General features: G+C 50.1%; 1 protein-coding gene across 5 annotated transcripts in view; it reads right to left on the reverse strand.

The window, feature by feature from the left end:
• Positions 1-793: 793 nt before the first annotated feature.
• GCKR (glucokinase regulator) overlaps positions 794-26,517 on the reverse strand; it is a 43,864-nt gene continuing 18,140 nt past the window's right edge. For 2 of the 5 annotated variants that reach the window (XM_084624585.1, XM_084624584.1), the window contains exons 8-21: positions 26,447-26,500; positions 25,897-25,991; positions 24,759-24,864; positions 23,686-23,754; positions 20,574-20,692; positions 20,213-20,311; positions 19,154-19,251; positions 16,248-16,324; positions 15,188-15,284; positions 13,589-13,686; positions 12,593-12,757; positions 12,172-12,321; positions 2,069-2,203; positions 794-1,571 (exon numbers count right to left, since the gene is read on the reverse strand). In XM_084624585.1, coding sequence (XP_084480711.1) covers positions 1,404-1,571; positions 2,069-2,203; positions 12,172-12,321; positions 12,593-12,757; positions 13,589-13,686; positions 15,188-15,284; positions 16,248-16,324; positions 19,154-19,251; positions 20,213-20,311; positions 20,574-20,692; positions 23,686-23,754; positions 24,759-24,864; positions 25,897-25,991; positions 26,447-26,500 — 1,530 coding nt within the window. In that variant the 3' untranslated portion in view covers positions 794-1,403. The remainder of the gene's footprint in view (positions 1,572-2,068; positions 2,204-12,171; positions 12,322-12,592; positions 12,758-13,588; positions 13,687-15,187; positions 15,285-16,247; positions 16,325-19,153; positions 19,252-20,212; positions 20,312-20,573; positions 20,693-23,685; positions 23,755-24,758; positions 24,865-25,896; positions 25,992-26,446; positions 26,501-26,517) is intronic. The other 3 variants (XM_084624587.1, XM_084624588.1, XM_084624586.1) reach the window with 3 other exon arrangements.

Consider the following 26,517-nt stretch of genomic DNA (forward strand, 5'->3'; position numbering starts at 1 on the left):
AGAGGAGGCGGCCCTCATAGCAGGGGCTCCGCAGGCCCTGCGGCAAGGGGAAAGGTTATTCTATGCCATGCTGGCTACAAGCCCAGGAATGTACTGACTGCCCAGCCCGGCCAGAAAGCTCAGTTCTGCTGCCTGAGAATTGCGCCATAATCTTGTTTTTCTCAGAGTGCAGCCAAACCGAGTTTGGAGATGCAGGGATGGCGTGACAGCACTAGGAGGGAGATGATTACAAAGTCAAGGACAATGCCCACCACAGTTCCTGTCTGTCAGTGTCCTGGTAATGTGGTGCCTAAAGCAAAGGCAAGGGGTGCCCCCACAGCTTTAGAACACAGGACTGTTGCAAGGCAAGTTCCTCACATCGAACCTCCAGCTCCAACATCCATCATCCCACCTCCAGAGATAATGCAACAAAGGAGTTTGCCATGGCAGGGGTGTGTGGAAGCTGCTGGACACAGGGACAAATACAAGGGTTTTTGACAGCCCTGGCCCTCCAGCCACTCAGTGAATAACTGCCACAATGCAGACACCCCTTCCCCTCCAGCCCCTACTGGTAGGGTGGGGCTGTGCCTAGGCCCTGACAGACAGGCCCTGGGGGCGGCTGGCAATCAGTACGGTTTGGAACGGGTGGGCACACATCCCCTCTGCTGCCAGCTCTGGTCTTGCACAAGCTGGGAAGATGCCCATGAGTCCCTCATAGCTGAGCTGACAGCACAGACAGCTGGGCAAACAGAAGTTTATTTAAAAAAAGAAGAACAAACAAAAGCAATGAAGAGACAACAGCAGAGATCACAGCGTGACCCCCCCCCAATCACACATCCCCCCTGCAGGGCTCACAGGGTGACTCAGCCCTCCCACCTCCCAGGAGATCACAGAACACAAGGTGACAACATCCAGCCCCACACGTACAACCCACCCCATGCTCTGGGGATTACAGAACAACTTCCCTCTGGAGCTCATATCACAGAGTGACTCTTCCTCCTCCCCAGAACAGAGAGAACAGCTGACCTGCTCAAAGGATTACAGTGCACCCCACACCCTGATTCCCCAGGGTAAACTGATACCCCCCCGACCCCATCCATCAGAGATTAGCTCACCCAGAGCAATCCAGACCCCTGGGGAGCACATGATCCTCCAAAGAAATTCAGGCTCTTAGAGAACACAAGACTCCCACCTCCAGGTAATGTCCCCTCCCACCAGGAGCTAACAGGAGAGCCCATGGCACTCGGCCTCCCATCTAGGCAGGTGCTGCTCGTGTTCACCAGATCCCAGCTGCTGCTCTTGTTCAGGGAGTTGGCTTCTCTCCCTGCCTGGAAGACAGCCCACACTGCTGGATCCGTACAGAAGTTAATGATGCTAGGCCCTTCCCTCCCCACATAGTCCCCTTAGTGGATGGGTGCTGCCTCCTACATGCTCCTGCCTGTGGAGTCTGATTTGTCTGCACCCCGTTTGCGCCCCGGAGCATTCAGTGAGGACTCAATGGCTGCTCGGATGGATGGGGAGGTGTCAAGCCGCAGCTGAGCCTCCTGCACTGAGCAGTTCCGCAGCAGGCACAGAAGGGCTGTGGGGACAACCTGGGAGATAAGAGGAGACAGTGTCAGAATCAGGCAGGGGGAGCGCTCACCAGCTCATTTCCCCACCAGCTCAGCCAGTTGCACAGGCCCTGGTGTGCAGGTGCTAAGGGGAGCACCACCTGCTAGGGATTTGGGGGCATCAGCACCCCACTTGTCTACTTAATGCATCTGGGGTGGCCTCCCCCCTTCCAGGGGGAAACCTGCCTGCTGGTGCCTCCCGAGAGCCTCACCCCTCTGCAAGGGGAAGCCCCAGCACTCATGATGGTTTTTGGAAGGTGGCTCCCAATCTTCGCCCCACACCAACCACCTGAAATTCTGTCTCCTGCCTTCGAAAGCTGTTGCTGCATGTCCCTGTGCTGGTGTTACAGGTGCCAGAGTTTGCACCAGACCCATCGAGACGCACATCTGAGCAGACTGGAGCCAGTGGGCTGGGGCCCCACCGTGCATGACACCATGAGGTGGGGTGCTGAGGAGAGACAGGGCATGGGCCTTGTTACCTTCTTCTTCTCCGTTGCTATTGCAATATGTTTGGAGATCTCTGTATTGCGAATGTCATCTGAGAGCACCTCAGCGTCATATATGGTCTGCAGCAGGCCCTCTAGGCACCTGGCCTGGGAGTGCCCCGTGAACCGCTGTGGGGAGAGCATGCCAGTCAGAGCAGGGACAGAGACCAGATTCCATTTCAGCGCAGCTCAGGAATGGTGCTGGAGTGGCTCTCATAAGGCTCAGCAAGCGGCATTTGCAGAGCCCTGTACACTGATCCTGAGCAGGCCAGGGAACCAGGGGGAGTGGTAAGTAACACTGAGAAGAGGACTACGACAGCCAGAATGGCTGGGAAGCAAGGCTGGCTCCTGTCTGCTCCAAATCTACATGGCTTGGCTGGGGGATGGGCAAACTCAGAGTTGTGTATGACATCAGAGATGACAGCCCCAGCCAGGGTTGGGTGAATGGGGGTGTCATAAATATAAAAGGGAAGGGTAACAACCTTTACGTATGCAGTAATATAAAAAAAGGGGGGGGGGAAGAGGCTTTGTTTTTGTGCTCTGTGTGTGTTCTCTCCAAGACAGAGAGAGAGACCAAGCAAGTAATCCAGCTCCTACTGAAATGATACATCTAATATTACAAAAATAGTAAGTAATAGCAAGGAATGCGTTACATTATCTTTTGTTTTAGCTTGTGAATTTTCCCTATGCTAAGAGGGAGGTTTATCCCTGTTTTTTGTAACTTTAAAGTTGTTCCTAGGGGGGGAATCCTCTGTGTTTTAAGTCTTATTACCCTGTAAAATTACCTTCCACCCTAATTTTACAGAGGTGCTTTTTTTCTTTATAATAAAGTTCTGTTTTTTAGGAATCTAATTGTTTTTTAGTGTCCTAAAAACCCAAGAGTCTGGTCTGTGCTCACCTTGTTTACCTATTTGGTTGGTAGATTATTCTTAAGCCTCCCCAGGAAAGGGGGTGAAGGGACTTGGGGGAATATTTTGGGAAAACAGGAACTCCAAGTGGTCCTTTTCCTGAATCTTTGTCTAACTCATTTGGTGGTGGCAGCAGTAGTCATCCAAGGACAAGGAAGGATTTGTGCCTTGGGAAGTTTTTAACTTAAGCTGGTAGAAATAAGCTTAGGGGGTCTTTCATGTGTGTACCCACATCTGTACCCTAGAGTTCAGAGTGGGGAGGGAACCCTGACATGGTAGCAGCACGGTGGGATCATTCTGAACCAGAAGCACAGACCTCAGGATTTTAAAAAGAAAGTATTTTTTCTTTTACTTGCTTGAAGTCAGGGAGGTTTGTTGTTGTTGTTGTTTTAAAAGGACACTTTTTTTTTAAGCTGAGAGCAGCTGGAGGTTTTGGGGTTTTTTTCCTCTTTCTTCTCTGCCTCAGGGCAGAGTATTTAAGCTACAGCAAGGGAATTCACAAGCTAGGGTTTTTTTTCTTTCTAGCTCTCGGGTTAGGCAGGCTAAGTGCAGGGAGGTTAGGATGACAGAAAGTGATGTCCAAAAGAAACTAGATTTAGCAAGATTGGAAGCTGAAGAAAGAAAGAAGGAACATGAAAGACAACTGGAATTAAAACAGATGGAGATTGATGCACAAGTGGCCAGAGAAAAAGCTGCTAGGGAGAAGAAGGAAAAAGAGAGGCAGCATGCTCAGGAGGAGAGGGAAAGAGAGAGGAAGCATGAACTGGAGGTGATAAAGTTAAAAGGACAAAACCCTTCAGCAGTTGGCTCCACCTCCCCAAAAATCCACAAACGGGAGCGACTATGTCCACAGTATGATTAATCCAGTGATACTGCTGAATATTTCATCACCTTTGAAAGACTGTGCACTCTCCATGCAATTCCTGAAGATCACAAGATGACCACATTGGTAGCAAAATTGACTGGAAGAGCTCTGAACATATTCAACAAAATGCCTATTGAGGATGCTTCTGTCTATGGTAAATTCAAGGATTTGGTTTTGAAGCAATTTCAAATTACACCTGAAACTTACAGAGTGAAATTTAGAGCCCTTAAGAGAGAGGCTGGACTAAGTAATGTGGCTTATGTAAACCAGATAAAGGATCCGTTAGATAAATGGATCAAAGGAAGGGGTGTAACTAGCTTTAAAGGAATGTGTGATTTGGTTGTCCAGGAGCAGTTCCTGACTATGACCAATGATGATGTAAAACAGTGTTTATGGGATAAGAAAATGGACTCAGCAGAAAGTCTTGCTTCTTATGCTGATCAATACGAACAGTCCCAGACTGTCAGAAAGGCAGGGCAAATCAGAACAAAACAGATGGAGGTAGCAGAGAGGAACAACCCTGGTCGCAGTTTGGGCGGATACCAGAAGGGACACCCCGAGACCACATCCTACCACCAGGGGCAGCCCAAGGCCCCAACTACACCCCAAGGAAAACCCCAGACACCTTATTGTCCCACCACACCATTCTCCAGCAACCCACCTCGCCCCATTGACCAGTCAGCTGGGCGATGTTTTAAATGTAACAAGCTGGGGCATGTAAAGGCCAACTGCCCCAAGAACCCCAACAGTTTGCAGTTCATTGCACTGGGGTCACACCAAAGGTCCTCAGGCCCAGATGCCTCCCAGATACCCTCAGAACGAAGGGAAACTGAGTGTGGGTGGGAAGAAGGTTATCGCATGGAAGGACACTGGAACACAGGTGTCAGCTATCCATCAATCCCTAGTGGACCCCAAATTCATCAATCTAGAGGCCCAAGGGACGATTCAACCCTTCAAGTCAAACTCTTTTGACTTGCCTACAGCCAAGTTGCCTGTTCAGTACAAGGGCTGGTCAGGAATGTGGACTTTTGCAGTCTATGATGATTATCCCATTCCCATGCTCCCGGGGGGAAGACTTGGCCAACAACATAAAACTAGCCAAGCTAGTTTTATGCACAGCTACAGACTAGAGACCAAATGGCTAGGCAGCAGTTCTGTGGAAAAGGACCTAGGGGTGACAGTGGACGAGAAGCTGGATATGAGTCAGCAGTGTGCCCTTGTTGCCAAGAAAGCCAATGGCATTTTGGGATGTATAAGTAGGGGCATAGCGAGCAGATCGAGGGACGTGATCGTCCCCCTCTATTCGACATTGGTGAGGCCTCATAGAATCATAGAATATCAGGGTTGGAAGGGACGTCAGGAAGTCATCTAGTCCAACCCCCTGCTCAAAAGCAGGACCCATCCCCAATTAAATCATCCCAGCCAGGGCTTTGTCAAGCCTGACCTTAAAAACTTCTAAGGAAGGAGATTCCACCACCTCCCTAGGCAACGCATTCCAGTGTTTCACCACCCTCCTAGTGAAAAAGTTTTTCCTAATATCCAACCTAAACCTCCCACACTGCAACTTGAGACCATTACTCCTTGTCCTGTCCTCTTCCACCACTGAGAATAGTCTAGAACCATCCTCTCTGGAACCACCTCTCAGGTAGTTGAAAGCAGCTATCAAATCCCCCCTCATTCTTCTCTTCCGCAGACTAAACAATCCCAGTTCCCTCAGCCTCTCCTCATAAGTCATGTGTTCTAGACCCCTAATCATTTTTGTTGCCCTTCGCTGGACTCTTTCCAATTTATCCACATCCTTCTTGTAGTGTGGGGCCCAAAACTGGACACAGTACTCCAGATGAGGCCTCACCAATGTCAGATAGAGGGGGACGATCACGTCCCTCGATCTGCTTGCTATGCCCCTACTTATACATCCCAAAATGCCATTGGCCTTCTTGGCAACAAGGGCACACTGCTGACTCATATCCAGCTTCTCGTCCACTGTCACCCCTAGGTCCTTTTCCGCAGAACTGCTGCCTAGCCATTCAGTCCCTAGTCTGTAGCAGTGCATTGGGTTCTTCCGTCCTAAGTGCAGGACCATGCACTTATCCTTATTGAACCTCATCAGATTTCTTTTGGCCCAATCCTCCAATTTGTCTAGGTCCCTCTGTATCCTATCCCTGCCCTCCAGCGTATCTACCACTCCTCCCAGTTTAGTATCATCCGCAAATTTGCTGAGAGTGCAATCCACACCATCCTCCAGATCATTTATGAAGATATTGAACAAAACCGGCCCCAGGACCGACCCCTGGGGCACTCCACTTGACACCGGCTGCCAACTAGACATGGAGCCATTGATCACTACCCGTTGAGCCTGACAATCTAGCCAATTGTCCCCTACGCTTTCCAAAAACTTCCTGGATTGTCTATGCACCGCTGTATTGCTCTCCCAGCAGATATCAGGAAAATTAAAGTCACCCATGAGAACCAGGGCGTGCGATCTAGTAGCTTCCGCGAGCTGCCGGAAGAAAGCCTCATCCAGCTCATCCCCCTGGTCCGGTGGTCTATAGCAGACTCCCACCACTACATCACTCCTGTTGCTCACACTTCTAAACTTAATCCAGAGACACTCAGGTTTTTCTGCAGTTTCGTACCGGAGCTCTGAGCAGTCATACTGCTCCCTAACATACAGTGCTACTCCCCCACCTTTTCTGCCCTGCCTGTCCTTCCTGAACAGTTTATAACCATTCATGACAGTACTCCAGTCGTGTGATTTATCCCACCAAGTCTCTGTTATTCCAATCACGTCATAATTCCTTGACGTCACCTGGACCTCCAGTTCTCCCTGCTTGTTTCCAAGGCTTTGTGCATTTGTATATAAGCACTTGAGATAACCTGCTGATCACCCCTCATTCTCAGTATGAGGCAGGAGCCCTCCCCTCACAGACATTTCTGCCTGTGCTTCCTCCCGGTATCCCGCTTTCCCACTTACCTCAGGGCTTTGGTCTCCTTCCCCCGGTGAACCTAGTTTAAAGCCCTCCTCACTAGGTTAGCCAGCCTAGTACTCATCTGGAGTACTATGTCCAGTTTTGGGCCCCACACTACAAGAAGGATGTGGATAAATTGGAGAGAGTCCAGCGAAGGGCAACAAAAATGATTAGAGGTCTGGAACACATGACTTATGAGGAGAGGCTGAGGGAACTGGGATTGTTTAGTCTGCAGAAGAGAAGAATGAGGGGGGATTTGATAGCTGCTTTCAACTACCTGAGAGGTGGTTCCAGAGAGGATGGTTCTGGACTATTCTCAGTGGTAGAAGAGGACAGGACAAGGAGTAATGGTCTCAAGTTGCAGTGGGGGAGGTTTAGGTTGGATATTAGGAAAAACTTCTTCACTAGGAGGGTGGTGAAACACTGGAATGCGTTACCTAGGGAGGTGGTGGAATCTCCTTCCTTAGAAGTTTTTAAGGTCAGGCTTGACAAAGCCCTAGGTTGGAATGATTTAATTGGGGATTGGTCCTGCTTTGAGCAGGGGGTTGGACTAGATGACCTCCTGAGGTCCCTTCCAACCCTGATATTCTATGATTCTAAGAGGGTGGGAATGGTCACCTGCAGCCAGGCTAAGCAAGCTGTCATGCCTAGCTCTGTTCCTGAGCCTTTGACAAGGGCCCAGTCTGTGATACCAGAGACCCAGACTGAGGTGGTGGAACTGGACCCCCAGGCAAACATCTGCGACAGCAGTAGTGGACCCAGTCACAGAGACCCAGCCAGAGCCAGACCCAGAACCAGAACCGGCAGAGCAACCAGCACCAAAACCATTGCCAGCACTGAGTCCAGCGCTTGCAACCCCGTCTGCAACCCCTACACCAGAGGGCCCCACCGAGCCTGCCTTGGTAGCAGCAGCTAAACCTGCACAAGAAGCTCAGCCGGAGCCTGAACCCCAACCAAGTGCACCTGCGGAGATTGGGTCACTGTCCCCGGAACCAGCCCCATCCCCCGCATCGCTTCCTGAGGGACCAAGTCGAGGTCCACTATCCAGTGATGAACTGAGGTTCCATTTCAGCAAGTAGCTGTGGATATTCTGGGTCCTTCCCAGGGGAAAGCAGTAGATACTGACTTTCATGGATTTTGCCACCCGATGGCCGGAAGCAGTAGCTCTAAGCAACACCAGGGCTAAAAGTGTGTGCCAGGCACTAGCAGACATTTTTGCCAGGGTAGGTTGGCCCTCCGACATCCTCACAGATGCAGGAATTAATTTCCTGGCAGGAACTATGGAAAGCCTTTGGGAAGCTCATAGGGTAAATCACTTGGTTGCCACTCCTTACCACCATCAAACAAATGGCCTGGTGGAGAAATATAATGAAACTTTGGGGGCCATGGTATGTACATTCGTAAATGAGCACTCCAACCATTGGGACCTAGTGTTACAGCAGTTGCTCTTTGTCTACAGAGCTGTACCACATCCCAGTTTAGGGTTTTCACCATTTGAAAATGTGTATGGCCGCAAGGTTAAGGGGCCATTACAGTTGGTGAAGCAGCAATGGGAGGGGTTTACGCCTTCTCCAAGAACTAACATTTGAAACTTTGTAAACAACCTATAAAACACCCTCTGAGACTCTTTAGCCCTTGCTAAAGAAAACCTAACAGATGCTCAGGAAGAGCAAAAGGCCTGGTATGATAAACATGCCAGAGAGCGTTCCTTCAAAGTAGGGGACCTGGTCATGGTCTTGAAGGTGCTCCAGGCCCATAAGATGGAAGCGTCATGGCAAGGGCCATTTACGGTCCAAGAGCGCCTGGGAGCAGCTAACTATCTCATAGCATTCCCCCACCTAAACCCTAAAGTGTACCATGTTAATTCTCTAAAGCCCTTTTATTCCAAAGAATTAAAGGTTTGTCAGTTTACAGCCCAGAGAGGAGAGGACGCTGAATGGCCTGAAGGTGTCTACTATGAAGGAAAAAGTAACGGTGGTGTGGAAGAGGTGAATCTCTCTATGACCCTCGGATGTAGGCAGCAACAGCAGATCAAGGAGCTGTGCGCTAGCTTCACACCGATGTTCTCAGCCACCCCAGGACAGACCGAACGGGCATACCACTCCATTGACACAGGTAATGCTCGCCCAATTAAAGCCCAACCTTCCCGGGTGTCTCCTCAAGCCAAAACAGCTATAGAACGGGAGATCCAGGACATGCTACAGATGGGTGTAATGTGCCCCTCTAACAGTGCATGGGCATTTCCAGCAGTTTTAGTTCCCAAACCAGATGGGGAGATACGCTTTTGCATGGTCTACCGTAAGCTAAATGCTGCAACTCGCCCAGACAACTATCCAATGCCACGCACAGATGAGCTACTGGAGAAACTGGGATGTGCCCAGTTCATGTCTACCTTGTACTTAACCAAATTTGCTGAGAGTGCAATCCACACCTTGGCAGGTACCGCTAGATGAATCCACCAAGGAAAGGTCAGCCTTCACCACACAGGTCGGGCTGTATGAATTTAATGTGCTCCCTTTCGGGCTGCGGAATGCACCCGCCACCTTCCAGAAACTTGTAGACAGTCTCCTAGTGCGATTGGGAAAATCTGCAGTCACCTACCTTAATGATGTGGCCATATTTTCTGATTCATGGGCAAAACATCTGAAGCATCTGCAAAAAGTCTATGAGTGCATAAGAGAGGCAGGACTAACTGTTAAGGTTAAAAGGTGTCAAATAGGCCTAAACAGAGCGACTTACCTTGGACACCAGGTGGGTCAAGGAACTATCAACCCCCCTACAGGCCAAAGTGGATGCTATCCAAAAGTGGCCTGTCCCAAAGTCAAAGAAACAGTTCCAATCCTTCTTAGGCTTGGCCGGATATTACAGGCGATTTGTACCGCACTACAGCCAAATTGCTGCCCTACTGACAGACTTGACCAAAAAGAAACAGCCAAATGCAGTGCAGTGGACTAAAAAGAGTGTCAGAAGGCCTTTAACCAGCTTAAAGCAACACTCATGTCTGACCCTGTGCTAAGGGCCCCAGAGACTTTAACAAACCTTTCCTAGTAACCACAGATGCATCCAAGCGCGGTGTGGGAGCAGTTTTAATGCAGGAAGGACCTGATCAAAAATTCCATCCTGTCGTGTTTCTCAGCAAAAAACTGAGAGGGAAAGCCACTGGTCAATCAGTGAAAAGGAATGTTACGCCATTGTGTATGCTCTCAAAAAGCTATGCCCATACGTTTGGGGGCGGCGTTTCCACCTGCAAACTGACCATGCTGCGCTAAAGTGGCTTCATACTGTCAAGGACAGTAATAAACTTCTTTGGTGGAACTTAGGTCTCCAAAATTTTGATTTTGAAATACAACACATTTCAGGAGCTTCTAACAAAGTGGCTGATGCACTCTCCTATGGACATTTCCCAGAATCAACTGGTTAAAATCGTCCTTAAAATGTGAAAAATATTGTTCGTTTTTATACAGTATATCTAAAGGTGCATGTGTCTTATTAACTCTGTTTTCTCCTAGAGCTCCAGGAAGAAATCACAGCCAGTGTGGAACAGACTGTCCCGCACCATCTGTGATTTGGGGGGGCATGTCATAAATATAAAGGGAAGGGTAACAACCTTTACGTATGCAGTAATATAAAATCCCTCTTGGCCAGAGGTACAGAATCCCCTTACCTGTAAGGGGTTAATCAGTTCAATTAACCTAGTTGGCACCTGACCAGAAGGACCAATGGGAAAAGAAGATACTTTCAAATGGGGGGGGGGGGAAGAGGCTTTGTTGTTGTGCTCTGTGTGTGTTCTCTCTGAGACAGAGAGAGACCAACCAAGTAATCCAGCTCCTACTGAAATGATACATCTAATATTACAAAAATAGTAAGTAATAGCAAGGAATGTGTTACATTATCTTTTGTTTTAGCTTGTAAACTTTCCCTGTGCTAAGAGGGAGGTTTATCCCTGTTTTTTGTAACTTTAAAGTTGTGCCTACGGGGGAATCCTCTGTGTTTTAAGTCTTATTACCCTGTAAAATTACCTTCCATCCTAATTTTACAGAGGTGCTTTTTACTTTTTTTCTTTATAATAAAGTTCTGTTTTTTAAGAATCTTATTGTTTTTTAGTGTCCTAAAAACCCAAGGGTCTGGTCTGTGCTCACCTTGTTTACCTATCTGGTTGGTAGATTATTCTCAAGCCTCCCCAGGAAAGGGGGTGAAGGGACTTGGGGGAATATTCTGGGGAAACAGGAACTCCAAGTGGTCCTTTTCCTGAATCTTTGTCTAACTCACTTGGTGGTGGCAGCAGTAGTCATCCAAGGACAAGGAAGGATTTGTGCCTTGGGAAGTTTTTAACTTAAGCTGGTAGAAATAAGCTTAGGGGGTCTTTCATGTGGGTCCCCACATCTGTACCCTAGAGTTCAGAGTGGGGAGCGAACCCTGACAGGGGGTGTGTACATGCACATGTGTGTGGACGCTAGCTGGGCAGGGGCAGCACAGAGAAAGGCCCAGGTTACAGATAACTGGGCAAGAAAACCCCAGCTAGATCCTATTATCCATCCACCCTCCCCATCACACTAGCTGAAGTCCAGGAAGCCCAGAAAAATATTAGAGCCACAACCTGTGCAATGGATCCCTGCCCTTCCTGAATGATAAAAGAGCTATGCCCACTACTAACCGGAGTAGGCAGGGAGAAACACTTACCAGCTCCCTGAGAAATGCCAAAACGCAACCTTGAGACCTTTTCAACTTCTGTCCCATCTCCAACCTCCCATTCCCAGGCCCAGTAATTGAGACAGTAGTGACCACCAAGCTCCAGCAACATGCGACATCAGCCAACATCCTGGCCGTCTCTCACAATCTGCCTCAGAGCACGGCACAGCAAGGAGACGGCTTGAGGGGCACCAACACATGTTCTATAATGGCCTGGTACATGCTCACCATGTTCATACTGCTGGGCTTCTCCCCCAGTTACCCCATGTAAATAGTGGGCTATATACTTCCACCTATAGGACAAAGCAGGTTAGCAGTACACTGTGGTGCACTGTTGCAAAGGCTGCATCTTGGTGATGAGATTCTCTCATGCTCAGAATTAGGATCCCAGCTATGGTACAGGGGATGGGGGAGGTGGAGGACGGGAGGGTCAGCTACTGGGCTGTGGTGCTCTGCCTGGCCTTGAAAAGGTCCCACTGGGGGCAGTGCCAATGTCCAGAGAAGGGCCACACCAGGATTCCCTCCTCCCCCCCCGCCCCACTTAGCTATTGACCTTGCTTCCTGCCTTTCTCACAACTGGGGCCTCCCCCTACACTCTGAAGTAATAACTGGTAATGCTGCTACCTTCTTATTCCCTCGCTAGGCCATTGACTTGGGCCTCAGTACCTGCAGGATGGACAGCGCCCTCCAGAAGAGCTTGGAGTTGCTGATTCTCAGGTCCACCATGTAGTTGTGGAGAATTTTGCCCTTGAGGACATGGGCCCCGGTGCTGACTGTGTTGAGGATCCACTTGGTGCTGAGCTCCCTCTGGAACTTCTGTGTGAAATACAGAAAAACAGACCCCCGTGAACTAGGCAGCCACAAACTGCCAGCCAGAGGAAGCCAGCCACGGCCCTGCAGCAGCCGGGCCCACCTCCCCGCAGGGCGAGCCACGGCCCTGCAGCAGCCGGGCCCGCCTCCCCACAGGGCGAGCCACGGCCCTGCAGCAGCCGGGCCCGCCTCCCCACAGGGCGAGCCACGGCCCTGCAGCAGCCGGGCCCGCCTCCCCACAGGGCGAGCCACGGCCCTGCAGCCACCCCTCACTTACCTCAGAAATCACAAAAGTCCAGTCAGTCGGCACCCTGCTAGGAATCGACCTCAGGATCCAAACAGGTTTGTCATGCATTACCTGGATAAAATTCCCCTCATACTCCAGGAACAGGATGGGCCACATGATGCTCATGATGCAAGGAAACAGCTTCTTGAGGGAGGCCTGGTGAGGATAAAGATACTAACAGAAATCTTGTTGTGACAGATGTGCCCAAGCATGTCCTGACAGGGATACTGAGTCCCACCGTTTTCTCAATATTATACCGAAGGGAGTTGTGTTTGGTCTGACAAAAGCTAAGCTCTAGCTGATTATCCTGGTTATTATGAGATGTTTGTATGGGAAACAATTTTAGAGTTAGCTAACACAGGACATTGTGTTCTAAATCTGTTGGGAGTGAAATCTAGCTCTCGAGGGAGGGCAGTCTCAGAGCTGACCCAAACAGGAGAACAATGAACACCCATCAGACAGCCTATGTTTGCTGTCTGGAGTAGATGCAGGCTGGAGATTTACAAAGCCAAACCGAGAGTTCTGGGGAGAGTGGGCCCCCTGGGGTAAGACTGTAAGAGCAGACGATTGTCCCAAGTAGGTATCCATTAGGGAAGGGGACTGTGTCAGTGGGGACAAGCGCTGGACAAACTAACCATTGGGTGAGAAATACCTTATTAGATAGGAACGTAACTTGTTGATAAGTATAGGCTGCAGATGGCTTCTTTTGTTCTTCTTTGACCTCTGAGGTTTAGGGCTGGTTGGGGGCAGTGTGGCCTTGGTGCAAGTTAGAGTAGCTCCAGGGGCACCCAGTGCCACCATGGGGCAAGACTCACTCCCTTCCCCCTCAGCAGTTAAGGAATTAAGGAATTCCAGAGTGAAGGCAACCCCAACCCTGCCCCCTCTAGGCGTGCACCAGGGTACAGTCTAATTACATGAGCACAAGCTCCATTTCCCACAGGACCGTTCCCTCACCTGGGATGGAGACAAAGAGCCTTCTCTACTCACCGGAAGGTACTGCCCAACAGTGGCATGAGAAAGTGCTTGGACATTTGATGTCTTCTCCTTCACCTGAACCACAAGCTTCTCCACCTCTGTGAGGTCATCTTAAAGCAAGGGGGAGCATAAGACTGGGGTAACCAGGCTCTGGACAGTCATTCAGGAAGATCCAGAGCTAGTCAGAGTCAAGAGTCCTTTGCACATCAGCCAAATCACCATACCAACATGCAAGAGACATGTTTACACACACATACACATCCCAGCCTATACTTTTCACCTTACTTCTGTCTCATTCACTTTCTTTGCTACAACTCCAGGGTAAGAGGGTAACAGGTCCATGGACTCCCTCCCAAGCCTTGTTGCTGAGGTACATCAGAGAACAGCTGCACCCCTCTACCAGACAACACAAACAGGCCTGGTTTGCCTGTAGCTCAGCAACGGACCCAGTGTGATTGGCTCTGCCATGACAGATCTAGACTGCAGTGACATTATTAGTTACATTGGATAAGATGGGGGTTAATCTGAGAATTGAAAGATGGATAAGGAACTCGTTAAAGGAGAGACTACAATGGGTCATTCTGCAAGGTGAACTGTCAGGCTGGAAGGAGGTTACTAGTAGAGTTCCTCAAGGATTGGTTTTGGGACCAAACTTTTTTATTACTGACCTTAGCACAAAAAGTTGGAGTGTGCTAATAAAATCTGTGGATAACACAAAGTTGGGAGGTATTGCCAATATGGAGGAGGACACGATTATCATACAAGAAGATCTGGATGAACTTGAAAACTGGAGTAATAGAAATGGGATGAAATTTAAATAAGTGCAAGGTCATGCATTTTGGGACTAACAAGAATTTTTGCTGGGGATGTATCAGTTGGAAGTGACGGAGGAGGAGAAAGACCTGGGTGTATTGGTTGATCTCAGGATGCCTAAGAGCTGCCAAAGTGATGCAGCCATGAAAAAAGCTAATGCAGTCTTAGAATGCATCAGGCAAGCTATTTCCAGTAGAGACAGGGAAGTGTTAGTACCATTATACAAGACACTGGTGAGATCTCATCTGGAATACCGTGTGCAGTTCTGGTCTCCCATGTTTAAAAAATATGTATTGTATTTTCTCTGATAATTCTGGATATTCTTCATGCCCATAGGAACGTCTAACCCCTCTCTGAATCCTGCCAGGCTCTTAGTCTGTTATGTCATGTGGCAGGGAGTTCCACAAGCCCCTTGTGCCTTTGTGGGAAAATATTTCCTTTGATCAGTTTTTACTTTGCTGCCTTTCAGTCCCAGTGAGCTTCCCCCTCATTCTTGTCTTATGAGACAGGGAGAACAGATACTCTTGATCTCCCATCTCTAGACCCTGCATTGTTTTAGATACTTTTCATAATTTTTTTTATCGTGTTCCCTCTTACTTGTCTTTTTCCAAGGTAACAACAACCCCAAACTTTTCAATCGTTCAGCATACTAGGGAGAGGTGAGGCGAGATAAATCACAGCAAGAGGCTGACATGATCACTCAGCAGAGGGTAGTGCCCAGCAGGGGGAACAACAGCTCCTTCCTTCCCCCCCCAAACTAGTGCTGACCCCTTCCCTCAGCTCCCAGCCACTCCTCACCATCCAGCGTGAAGAGGAAGAGAACAGTATCAAGCTCTGTCAGTGATGGAAGGATCGTCTTCACAAAGTCCTCCTGAGAGAAGGCAAATTGTGGGCCCTGCCAGAGAAAGGGAGCCTGTTTAGCATGATGCCAGGGCTCCCGCTAAACTCTCTGACACATGGGCCGCCCTATCCACCCCTTCACTGGAGCCCCCTCCTTCTCTCCCAGACACTAGGGTTACCTTCCATTCCCAACATTAGAGCCCTCTCCTCCCTTCCCAAACCCCATCCCCTTCACAACACTGGGACTTCCCTGGCTCTCTCCTGCCCTACTCCAGGTCCCCCCATCTTCCTGACACCAAGGCCCCATGCCCCCCCATAACATCAGGGTCCCCCCTCCACACCCTGCCACTGGGACCTTCCACCTGCCCTCCCCCAAACCAGGACCCCATGCATCCCTCTCCAGCCAGGTTTCTCCACATACCCTGAGACCAGGCCCCTCATCCTCCCTGACATCTGGACTCCACCTCCAGTCCCTAACACTGGGGAATCCTTCCCCACGATGGGGACTCCCCCTTTGCTCCCCGACATAGCAGCACTCTCCTCCCTTCGCTGATACCAGGGAGCACAGGGGTATCAGTCCCTGTCTGCCCATGAGCCTGGGAGGCTCCGGGAACCAGAGGCATGGGCACAAAGAATCACCACACGCTCAGAGTCCACCACGCCCCCACAGTATGCGCCCCAGGCCAGCACCCACTCCCCACCCAGCACCCATCCCAGACCATGAGGTTCACCACACCCATAAGCTACCTCAGATCAGACCCTGCCTGGTAGCCACCCCAGCCGAGTCCAGCCCCGGACTCATGGTCAGAACTACTCCCAGGACTTACTTCCCGCCTAGAACCTACCCAAGGGCGGGCTCACAATCAGCTAGAACTCCCCAACCACCCCAGCCCCCTCCCACCAGGCCAAGCAGGATCTCATCTCCTCCAGAATCCGCTCCAACAAACCCAAAACACACCTAGAGTAACCCTGACAGCCAGGGCCTTGTTCGTCACCCGTACTGCAGCCCAGCTCCTACCTGCATTATCAGATCTGCCTCCTTGTTGAACATCTCACTGCGATCCCCAATCAGAAAGCCCCGCACGTCATTGTAGTCTGTGTAGGAAAGCAAGGGGGTGACCCAGAGGTAGAGGGAACAGGGCTGTGGGCCAAGGGGTCTCTTTGCAGGATCCCAGAGGCTGGAGGTCAAGGAATCTCCAAGCAGGATCCCTGGTGGCCAAACGGCCTCTGAGCAGGATCCCCAGGGATCCAACTTGGGGATATCTTGCCCCCAGCCCCTCAAGATCCAGCTGAGACACCCCCTTTTCCCCCAGCCTACAGGGATCCAGCTTGGAGACCCTAGGATCCAGCAAAGAGAGAAATTTCCTTCTGACCCCGGGGGATCCAGCTTGGGCACTCCTTACTCTCCAGCCCCCAGGAAACCTGCTCAGAGAACCCTTCCCCCCAATTCTTTGGGAGTCCTGCTTGCAGACCCTTTGACCCCCAGCTCCCAGGATTCAGCTCAGAGACTCTTGCATCCCACCTGCAGGTATCCTGCTCAGAGAGACCCCTGGCCCCCAGGTATCTGCTCAGAGACCCCTTGGCCCTCCCGTCCCCAGGGATCCAGAACAGAGAACGTTTGCCCCACAGACCCTGGGAATCCTGCTTAGAGGGCCTTTGTGGGGCAAGATATCCCCAAGCTGGATCCCCAAGGGCTGGGTGTGGGGGACAGCATCCCCAAGCTGGGTCTCCTTGCTGGGTCCTTGGAGGCTGAGTGCAGGAGTCTCTCGGCAGGCTCCCTGGGGGCTGGGGGTCAAGGGGTCTCAGAGCTAGAACCTAGGCAATTGTTCATGAAGCTGTGGTAGCCAATACATGCTATGTTAGGCATAGTTAGTATAAGTGTTGGGAAGTTATGTTAACTGACTGTATTATACTTGCCCCACAATTCTGTTCACCGATGTCAAGTATCCATAACACTTTGCGTTAGCTGAAATAAGCTTTGGTTTAAGTAGAAAGGAAAACTGTCAGGATCAGGACATATGAGTGTCTTTCCATAGCACCTGGTAGGATGTTACGCTCACAGGCTAAGACTGGAATGTCCCAAAGGGAAAGGACAATATACATGAATGGTCTACCCTGGTACAAACATAGGAGGTGCCTTCATGCTCCTTGGTACCTGAAATGCATGTGTTCAGAACAAAGATAAGGTATACATCATGATACCAGAAACACAAGGTGGTAAACTGATTGGTTAAATCTAATTTTAGATGATGTACACAATACCTTTTACTTGTAAACAGGCAGAGTATAAAAATGGCGTTAGGGTTGTAACTTTTGGAGCACACCTTCTGTGCAAGGTGACCGTAACAACACTGTACACAACAGCTTCCTGGAGACTGGTATCAGATTGAACTTTTTTCCTGTACTTATATGTGATGTTGTATGATTAAAATAGGACCATGTAGAACGCTGTTGCTACCACTGCTATATAATTACAACAAATCTTGTACAAAATATGTCATGTAAAGTGTCAATGGAAAAGTTATGGTTTACTGAATGTTATTACCCTATTTGTTTGCATGTATCATTTTTGTCTCTGAAGTTACAAATATTGACTATTGTACTTGTATTTCAAATGTGTTTGCTCCCATGGTAATATCCACACAGTAGTTTACATCCAGTCTAGTCAGCACATTGTGAATGGACTATTCAAGCTGACGGCCCATCAGTTAACACAGTGGGCCATGGAAGAAGCTTATCTCCACTGATGGACTTTCCTGAGGATGTTCTAAAGAGAGTAGGGTAATGGCTGCTATGACTCATTGAAGAATACAAGGGCATGTGACGAGATTATGTGGTAATGAACTCCATCTCGTGTGCCTGTACTTTTCCCACAAACTGTGCTGAGGGCTTTACTTGGAACAATGATTTTCCCTCCACATGACAGAAGCTACAAAAGGCCCTGGAAACATCTCCATTTTGCCTTTTTCCTGCTCTGATCTCTGGACTATGGACTTAATACTAACGGGTTTCAGAGCAGCAAAAACAACGAGGAGTCCTTGTGGCACCTTGGAGGCTAACAAATTTATTTGGACATAAGCTTTCGTGGGCTAGAACCCACTTCAAGGGACCGAGGACCTTCCAGGCATTTGGAAGCAACCAGAGACTTAACAAGCCAGCAGTTTATTCCATCAGTGCTTCAAGCCCGATCCAAGAACTTTGCCATTATTGTATGTATTTGATTCCTTTAACCAATTTTAACTTTCACCTCTTTCTTTTTTCTTATAAATAATCCTTTAGATATTAAATACTATATAATATCTAAAGGATTATTAGACTATTAAATATTAGATAATCACGCTATTGCCAAAGGATTGGCAATAGCATGATTATTGGGTAAGATCCGAGTTATATATTGACCTGGGTGTGTGGCTGGTTCTTTGGGATCAGAAAAACCCTTTGGTTGATTAAACTGCTTTTAAATAACCAATCATCATTAAGTCTAGTGTCTGGGTGGTGAAACAAGGACCGGGATACTTAAGGATACTGCGTTTCTGACTTCTGGTTAGCCAGTGTGGTGAGACAGAAGTTTACTTGTATTACTGGATTGGTATATCTTATGGGAGAATAACCACCAGTTTTGGGGTATGTCCGCCCTGTTTCTCACCAGTTTGTCCTGCATCTGGTATTCTCACTTGTGACCCACAGAGGCATGATGACACTATATTATTATTTGCTTAGAGCAATAAACCTGATATTGGTTATTTGGTTTTTTGAATATATTTTAATAATGAACCAAAGTGTGGTCAAGCAATTGACTCTATGATATATCAAAAGCCTGGTGCAGGGGGAGCTCAGAGCAAGGAGCTTGGACACCTCTCTCACATCACAGAGACCCTTTATTTGAGGCATCAGGGCTCTTTCCAACACAGCCAGTTCCCTTACCTGCCCCAAACGTTGAGATGCATTCAGCACCATCCATGATGGCAATGATGCCCAGCGTGTGCCAGCCCACCATGAACACACAGGCCTTCTTCTGCAAGCTGGGGAAAGGACAGCACAGACGGGTTACTCAGGATGCTCAGAGGGTAGGGGCAGAGCACAGCACAGGGGTATTGCGGGGTCAGGGCAGACCACAGCACGGGGGGTTAGTGGGTATTAATTGGCTTTTCCCCCCTGTAACAGGGTGCATTCACCCCTCGTGAGCATCCCCTTGGCCAAGTGTGTGTGCTGCTCTCTCTGATTGTACCTGCTCTGGGATAGAACAATGCCCCAGAGCTCCCTCCCTGGAGACAATGCCTTAGCCCTCTTGGGCTTCCTGGCTACAGCTCTCCAGCTGGGCCACTATAATTCAGTTCCCCTTCTGAATTACAGCTCACCGCCCAGGCCACTTCCCCACAGTGGCTAATGCAGCGTTGGGGAGACCTGGGCCCACCCACTACTCTGGGTCCCAGCCAAGGGACCCTGTAGAGTGTAGCCATCTGCTGTGTCCCTTTAATTATATTGCATGGCTTCTCTAATTCCCTGAGCTACTTCCCCGTGGCCCCATGCCATCTTCACCCTTACCTCAGGGTCTTGTCCTAATGGAGTCCCAGCAAGCAGCTCAGGGCTCCTTCTTGCTCTCCCCGGCTTCTGGCAGCGCTGCCCTGTCTGGGGTTCTGTAGCTTATCCAGCCAGGAATGCACCACCCACACCCCTACAGCTCCAGAAGGAACTGAACTGCCTCTGGCCCTGCAACTCTTCTTATACTAGGCTGCTGGGCTGTGTCCTACACAGCCACTCTAAGTAGCTTGGAGGACTTCTCTACTGCCTTTTTTGGGGGGCAGGGTGTGCCAGGGCCATGAGGCCTCCAGCAGGGGGCCTCAGAGGATCTGATATACCACATCTCACCCCCACGCACTGTTCACTGAGTAGTCCTGCACCCTACACGTCTTTCCTCTCCCCCTTCCTTCTATCCCCAGCCCCCACTTCTCCAGCAGAAATGGAGATGCCTTCCCACCTCACCTGGTGCCCGCTTGCTTCATCAAGGCAGCAATCTTTTTGCTCTGGGCATAGGTGACTTTGTGAGCACGTTCATATGTCCTCAGGATTTCCAGGAGGCACCTAGACATTGGAAGAACATAGAGAGGACTCATGGGACCTGTGCATGCCAAGCTCCTGTCTGCCCCAATGCCATTCACAGTCTGACCAGGAGCAGTCAAGTGCGGAGGTCCTGTCCCAATGTCCCAGCATGACATCAATATTCCCAGCCAATCCCCGACCATAACAATAGGCCAGCTGGGTACCCAGCCAAGCAGGGGACTCCAGCACTGGGGGGAGGTTGCCTGCCTAGTGTAGCCTACTAGCTCTGTAACCGGAGACTTACTTCTCTGAGATGTCAGTGTCCTTGGAGGCTGTCTTGTGTGCTCCCAGCAACAATGTCTCTAGCAGGATCTTGGTGGCACTCCCACCCTTCATCCGTGAGGAGCCACTGATGCCTTCAGGCTGAGGCAGTGGGAGAGAGAGAACTGAATGACACATGGGCACTGGGGCTCAAACCCACTCCCCAAGCCCCCATCCTGAGTGTACTGGAAAATTAAACCCCACTCCCTGTGCACCCCATCCTGTGGGATTGAAGACTGTCTTCCAAGCAGCCCCATCCCGGGCAGGTACTCCCTAGACTTATATAAATATATGGCTGGAAATGATCTGAGTTGTCATCAAGTCAAGACCCTGCCCTCAGGCAGCACCAAGAACACCATATAGACCATCCCTGACAGGTGTTTGTCCAACCTGTTCTGAAAAACTTCCAGTGATGGAGATTTCACAACTGCCCCTGGAAACATATTCCAGAACTTAACTACCCTTATAGGTCTTAGGAAAAACTTTCTAACTAACCGAAATCTCCCTTGCTGCAGAGAAGCCAATTACTTCTTGTCCTGTTCTCAATGGATGTGAAGAACAATGGATCACCATCCTCTTTGTAATAGCCCGTAACATATCTGAAGACTATCAGGTCCCCCTCAGTCGTCTTTTCTCAAGACTAAAGCTGGACAATCACAAGTCCATGCACTGCATCCGAGAGTGCTAAAGGAGTTGGCGGATGTGATTGCAGAGCCATTGTCCATTATCTTTGAAAACACATAACAATCGGGGGAGGTCCTGGACTGGAAAAAGGCTAATGTAGTGCCAATCTTTAAAAAAAGGGAAGGAGGATGATACTGGGAACTACAGGCCAGTCAGCTTCACCTCAGTTCCTGGAAAAATCATGGAGCAGGTCCTCAAGGAATCAATTCTGAAGCACTTAGAGGAGAGGAAAGTGATCAGGAACAGTCAGCATGGATTCACCAAGGGCAAGTCATGCCTGACTAACCTAATTGCCTTTTATGATGAGATGAGATAACTGGCTCTGTGCATGAGGGGAAAGCAGTGGACGTGTTATTCCTTGACTTTAGAAAAAGCTTTTGATACGGACTCCCACAGTATTCTTGCCAGCAAGTTAAAGAAGTATGGGCTGGATGAATGGACTGTAAGGTGGATAGAAAGTTGGCTAGATTGTCGGGCTCAACGGGTAGCGATCAATGGCTCCATGTCTAGTTGGCAGCCGGTATCAAGTGGAGTGCCCCAAGGATCGGTCCCGGGGCCGGTTTTGTTCAATATCTTCATTAATAATCTGGAGGATGGCATGGACTGCACCCTCAGCAAGTTTGCAGATGACACTAAACTGGGAGGAGTGGTAGATACGTTGGAGGGTAGGGATAGGATACAGAGGGCCCTAGACAAATTGGAGGTTTGGGCCAAAAGAAATCTGATGAGGTTCAACAAGGACAAGTGCAGAGTCCTGCACTTAGGATGGAAGAATCCCATGCACCGCTACAGACTAGGGACCGAATGGCTAGGCAGCAGTTCTGCAGAAAAGGACCTAGAGGTTACAGTGGATGAGAAGCTGGATATGAGTCAACAGTGTGCCCTTGTTGCCAAGAAGGCTAACAGTATTTTGGGATGTATAAGTAGGGGCACTGCCAGCAGATCGAGGGACATGATCGTTCCCCTCTATTTGACACTGGTGAGGCCTCACTGGAGTACTGTGTCCAGTTTTGGGCCCCACACTACAAGAAGGATGTGGAAAAATTGGAAAACATCCAGAGGTGGGCAACAAAAATAATTAGGGGACTGGAACACATGACTTATGAGGAGAGGCTGAGAGAGCTGGGATTGTTTAGTCTGCGGAAGAGAAGGATGAGGGGGGATTTGATACTGCTTTCAACTACCTGAAAGGGGGTTCCAAAGAGGATGGATCTAGACTGTTCTCAGTGGTAGCAGATGACAGAACGAGGAGTAATGGTCTCAAGTTGCAGTGGGGGAGATTTAGGTTGGATATTAGGAAAAACTTTTTCACTAGGAGGGTGGTGAAACACTGGAATGCATTACCTAGGGAGGTGGTGGAATCTCCTTCCTTAGAAGTTTTTAAGGTCAGGCTTGACAAAGCCCTGGCTGGGATGATTTAATTGGGGATCGGTCCTGCTTTGAGCAGGGGGTTGGACTAGATGACCTCCTGAGGTCCCTTCCAACCCTGATATTCTATGATTCTATTATCCTCCAGGTGCTTACAAACTGATTGTTTAATAATTTGTTCCAGTATCTTTCCAGGTATCAAAGTTAGATTGACTGATCTATAATTCCTGGGATCCTCTATGTTCCTCTTTTTAAAGATTGGTATTAGGTTTGCCCTTCTCAAGTCCACTGGGACCTCACCCATCCTCCACGAGTTCTCAGCAATATTGTGTTGAGTATCTTGCATTAAATGCCTCAGCCTTCTTGATGTCATCAGTCATTAGCTCTCCTTCTCTGCTAAGGAGAGGACCTACATCTTCCTTCATCTTTCTCTTGTTCCTCATGTATTTAAAGAACCTCCGCTTATTGCCTTTATGTCCCTTGCTACGTATGATGCATTTTGTGCCTTAGCCTTTCTGTTTTTGTCCCTACATGCCCAGGCCGTTCTTTTGTACTCCTCCTTAGCAAATCGGACCTTTTACGTAGAATTCTTTTTTCGTTTTCAGGTCATTGAAGAGCTCCTGATGAAGCCATACTGACCTCTTATTATTTATCCTATCTTTCCTTGATATGGGAAGTTTGCAACTGTGCCTTTAATATGGTCTCCTGGAGAAACTGCCAGTTCTCCTGAACTCCTTTATCCCTTAGATTTTCTTTCCATGGGACCTTACATAGCAGTTATCTGAAGTTCTTAAAATTGGCTTTTTTGAAATCCATTGTCCTTATTCTGCTGCTCTCACTCCTTGCTTTCCTTAGAACATACTGGTACACTGAACCGAGGCCAGAAACCACTGAGTTTCAGTCTCTCACTGCAGATGTTCATGGGCAGCTTGTCCAACTGGGGAGACCAACCCAGAGGCAGGGCTTCTGGGACACAGTGCATTCTGCATGCAGTTCACAGCTGTCCCTGCAGGCAGCAATTCTCATGGAGCTGGAACAAGTACCTGTGACCAGAGTGCTGGGAGCTTGTCCCTACTGGGAATCCAGGCGTCAGTCAGCTCACCTGCAAAAGACTGCTGGGGATGTGTAAGCTAACCGGCTGGGAGGCTGGATGAGCCAATTAGTCCATTAGCTGAGGGGTATAAAAAGGACAGGCAGTACTGGGGGAGAGAGGGAGAGGAGCTAAGTCCAGTCTGTTCACAGCGCTGAGGGAAAGAGCTAATGGGTGAGAAGCCCTGTCTATAATATTGCTGCCTGGGATTGTATTGGGGTTGGTGGCGGGAATGTAAAGAAACCACACAAAGTTGCCACTCAACCGAGAGATTCTGAGAAGTTTCTGGGGTATCGGAGGACAGGGATGGGGAGGGCCCCGTTACAGTGCCAAATCCCTTCAACTCCTACTGTGACTGCAACACACAGCTCTAGCTCCCCTCCCCATCCGGCCTGCTGCACAGACACAGATCACAAGAGCAATGCTGAAAGGCTGAAGGCAGAGCTGCCTCCCAGCGTCAGCAGTGCTCCCATTGGCCTGGCTCACCCCACTTCCTGCCCTGGCCTGCCTCATCTCATCCTGCTGTTCCTGTTGTCACCTGACTATGCTCCTGTGCAGGGATCCCAAAAGCCCCAAGCACCTTTTGTGCATGAGAGGGGGAACAAATAAATGCTGGAGGCCTACAGAGCCCCACTAGCAGTGGGAGCTCCCTTCTGCCTGAGCTTCTGATCCTGTGCTATTCCCATGGCAATGGGGTGAGGTGTAACCCCAGTCCTGAGCCTCTTCAGACGCAGCACTCACCTATATTAAATCCAGACCCCCACAGGTCGACTCCGAGCAGGAGCTGGGCTGCTCTGATCGCAGAGGCCTTGGCCCTCTACCCCAGGGATCTGCAGAGCTCTCTCTCAGTTCCAGCCCCTTTCTCCCCAGTCTTCTGTAACTGATCCTGCTGACCCTGTCTCATCAGAACTCCTTGCTGAACGTTAGAGACAGCCAGCCCTTCACCGAGCAGGAGCCCAACCCAAAGAGGATTTCCAGGCAGCATTCTGGAGAGGATCCAAAAAGCGGATGGAACCTGTCACCTACCCCCACAGCAGGATTGAGGATAAAGGCTTTGTGCGACTCCTGCAGCTTCTGCATCCGCTCAGCCACCTGGCGGAAAGTAGAGTGCCAGCCCTCGATCTTATCATTCCTGCAGGAGAGACCTACTGCAGTCAAGCCTGGGACAAGGACCTCACCCTGCCTCAGAGACTAACATCCCTGTGACCAGGCCTGGGCCTGAGCCAGACACTGGGGCTTCCCCATCCAATCCCAGGCCTGACATCCCCAAGAGAGGGCCCAGCCCTCAGCCCTGCCCTGGGGCTTCCCCATCCAACCCCAGGCCTGACATCCCCCTGAGAGGGCCGGGCCCTCAGCTCTGCCAGGGGCTTCCCCATCCAACCCCAGGCCTGACATCCCCATGAGAGGGCCGGGCCCACAGCTCTGCCAGGGGCTTCCCCATCTAACCCCAGGCCCTCAGCTCTGCCAGGGGCTTCCCCATCCAACCCCAGGCCTGACATCCCCATGAGAGGGCCGGGCCCACAGCTCTGCCAGGGGCTTCCCCATCTAACCCCAGGCCTGACATCCCCGTGAGAGGGCCGGGCCCTCAGCTCTGCCAGGGGCTTCCCCATCCAACCCCAGGCCTGACATCCCCGTGAGAGGGCCGGGCCCACAGCCCTGCTCTGGGGCTTCCCCATCCAACCCCAGGCCTGACATCCCCGTGAGAGGGCTCAGCCCTGCCAGGGGCTTCCCACCCTGCTCCAGGGGGCCGCGTAGATTTTCAGGGAATCATAGAATCATAGAATATCGGGGTTGGAAGGGACCCCAGAAGGTCATCTAGTCCAACCCCCTGCTCGAAGCAGGACCAATTCCCAGTTAAATCATCCCAGCCAGGGCTTTGTCAAGCCTGACCTTAAAAACCTCTAAGGAAGGAGATTCTACCACCTCCCTAGGTAACGCATTCCAGTGTTTCACCACCCTCTTAGTGAAAAAGTTTTTCCTAATATCCAATCTAAACCTTCCCCAGGGAACTGGGTGAGACAACGTGGGAGGCTGACTGGCAGGTTCCACCTCAGCATGATCTGGTTCTCACTGGAGATGGACTCAAGCTCTGGGCTGGAGAGGCCAGCATTAGGGCCTGGTGGAGCAACTGAGCCCACGGTGCCCCTTCCCTGCTCCCTGTTACCTGGCCATGCTGACGGGGTTGAATCCCACCAGGACTGGCAGGAAGATGTCCAGGTTATTCATGCAAAAGTCCAGCTGTCCTGCCACAAAAGGGGCCTGTAGCAAACAGAGTCAGTGAGACCCCTAACTACTCTCCCCAGGCTGAGCACAGATCAGAGTCCACCCTGCCTGCTACCACAAAGGGGACCAACCAAGGCTACAAACCAAGACAAGTTGCAATCCCCACCCTAACTGTCCCCCATGCTGAGCACTGATTGTACCACAGCCAGTAAGCCACCCTACCATGGCAGGCACCCACTCCCCTCCCAAACCTTGACTATGGCAGGTACCCACTTCGTCACCCCCTTCTGTGATCATCCACTCTGCAGCTCCCCACCCCGACTATACCAGGCACCCACTCTGCACCCGCACCACGACAATGGCAGGCACCCACTCTGCACCCACCCACCCTGACAATGAAAGGGACCCACTCTGTTTCCCCTCCTAACACTGACTGTACCAGGCATCCACTCTGCTCCCAGCAAATTTGCAATAATCCATTGGATACTTACAGAAAAACCACATGAAATTCCAATGAAAACTACTTTTTTCTTCCCCTCACAGACCTGGGGAGAAAATGGGA

The sequence above is a fragment of the Lepidochelys olivacea genome (assembly GCF_965140295.1).
Source record: "Lepidochelys olivacea isolate rLepOli2 genome assembly, chromosome: 3".
Lineage (NCBI taxonomy): Eukaryota > Metazoa > Chordata > Testudines > Cheloniidae > Lepidochelys > Lepidochelys olivacea.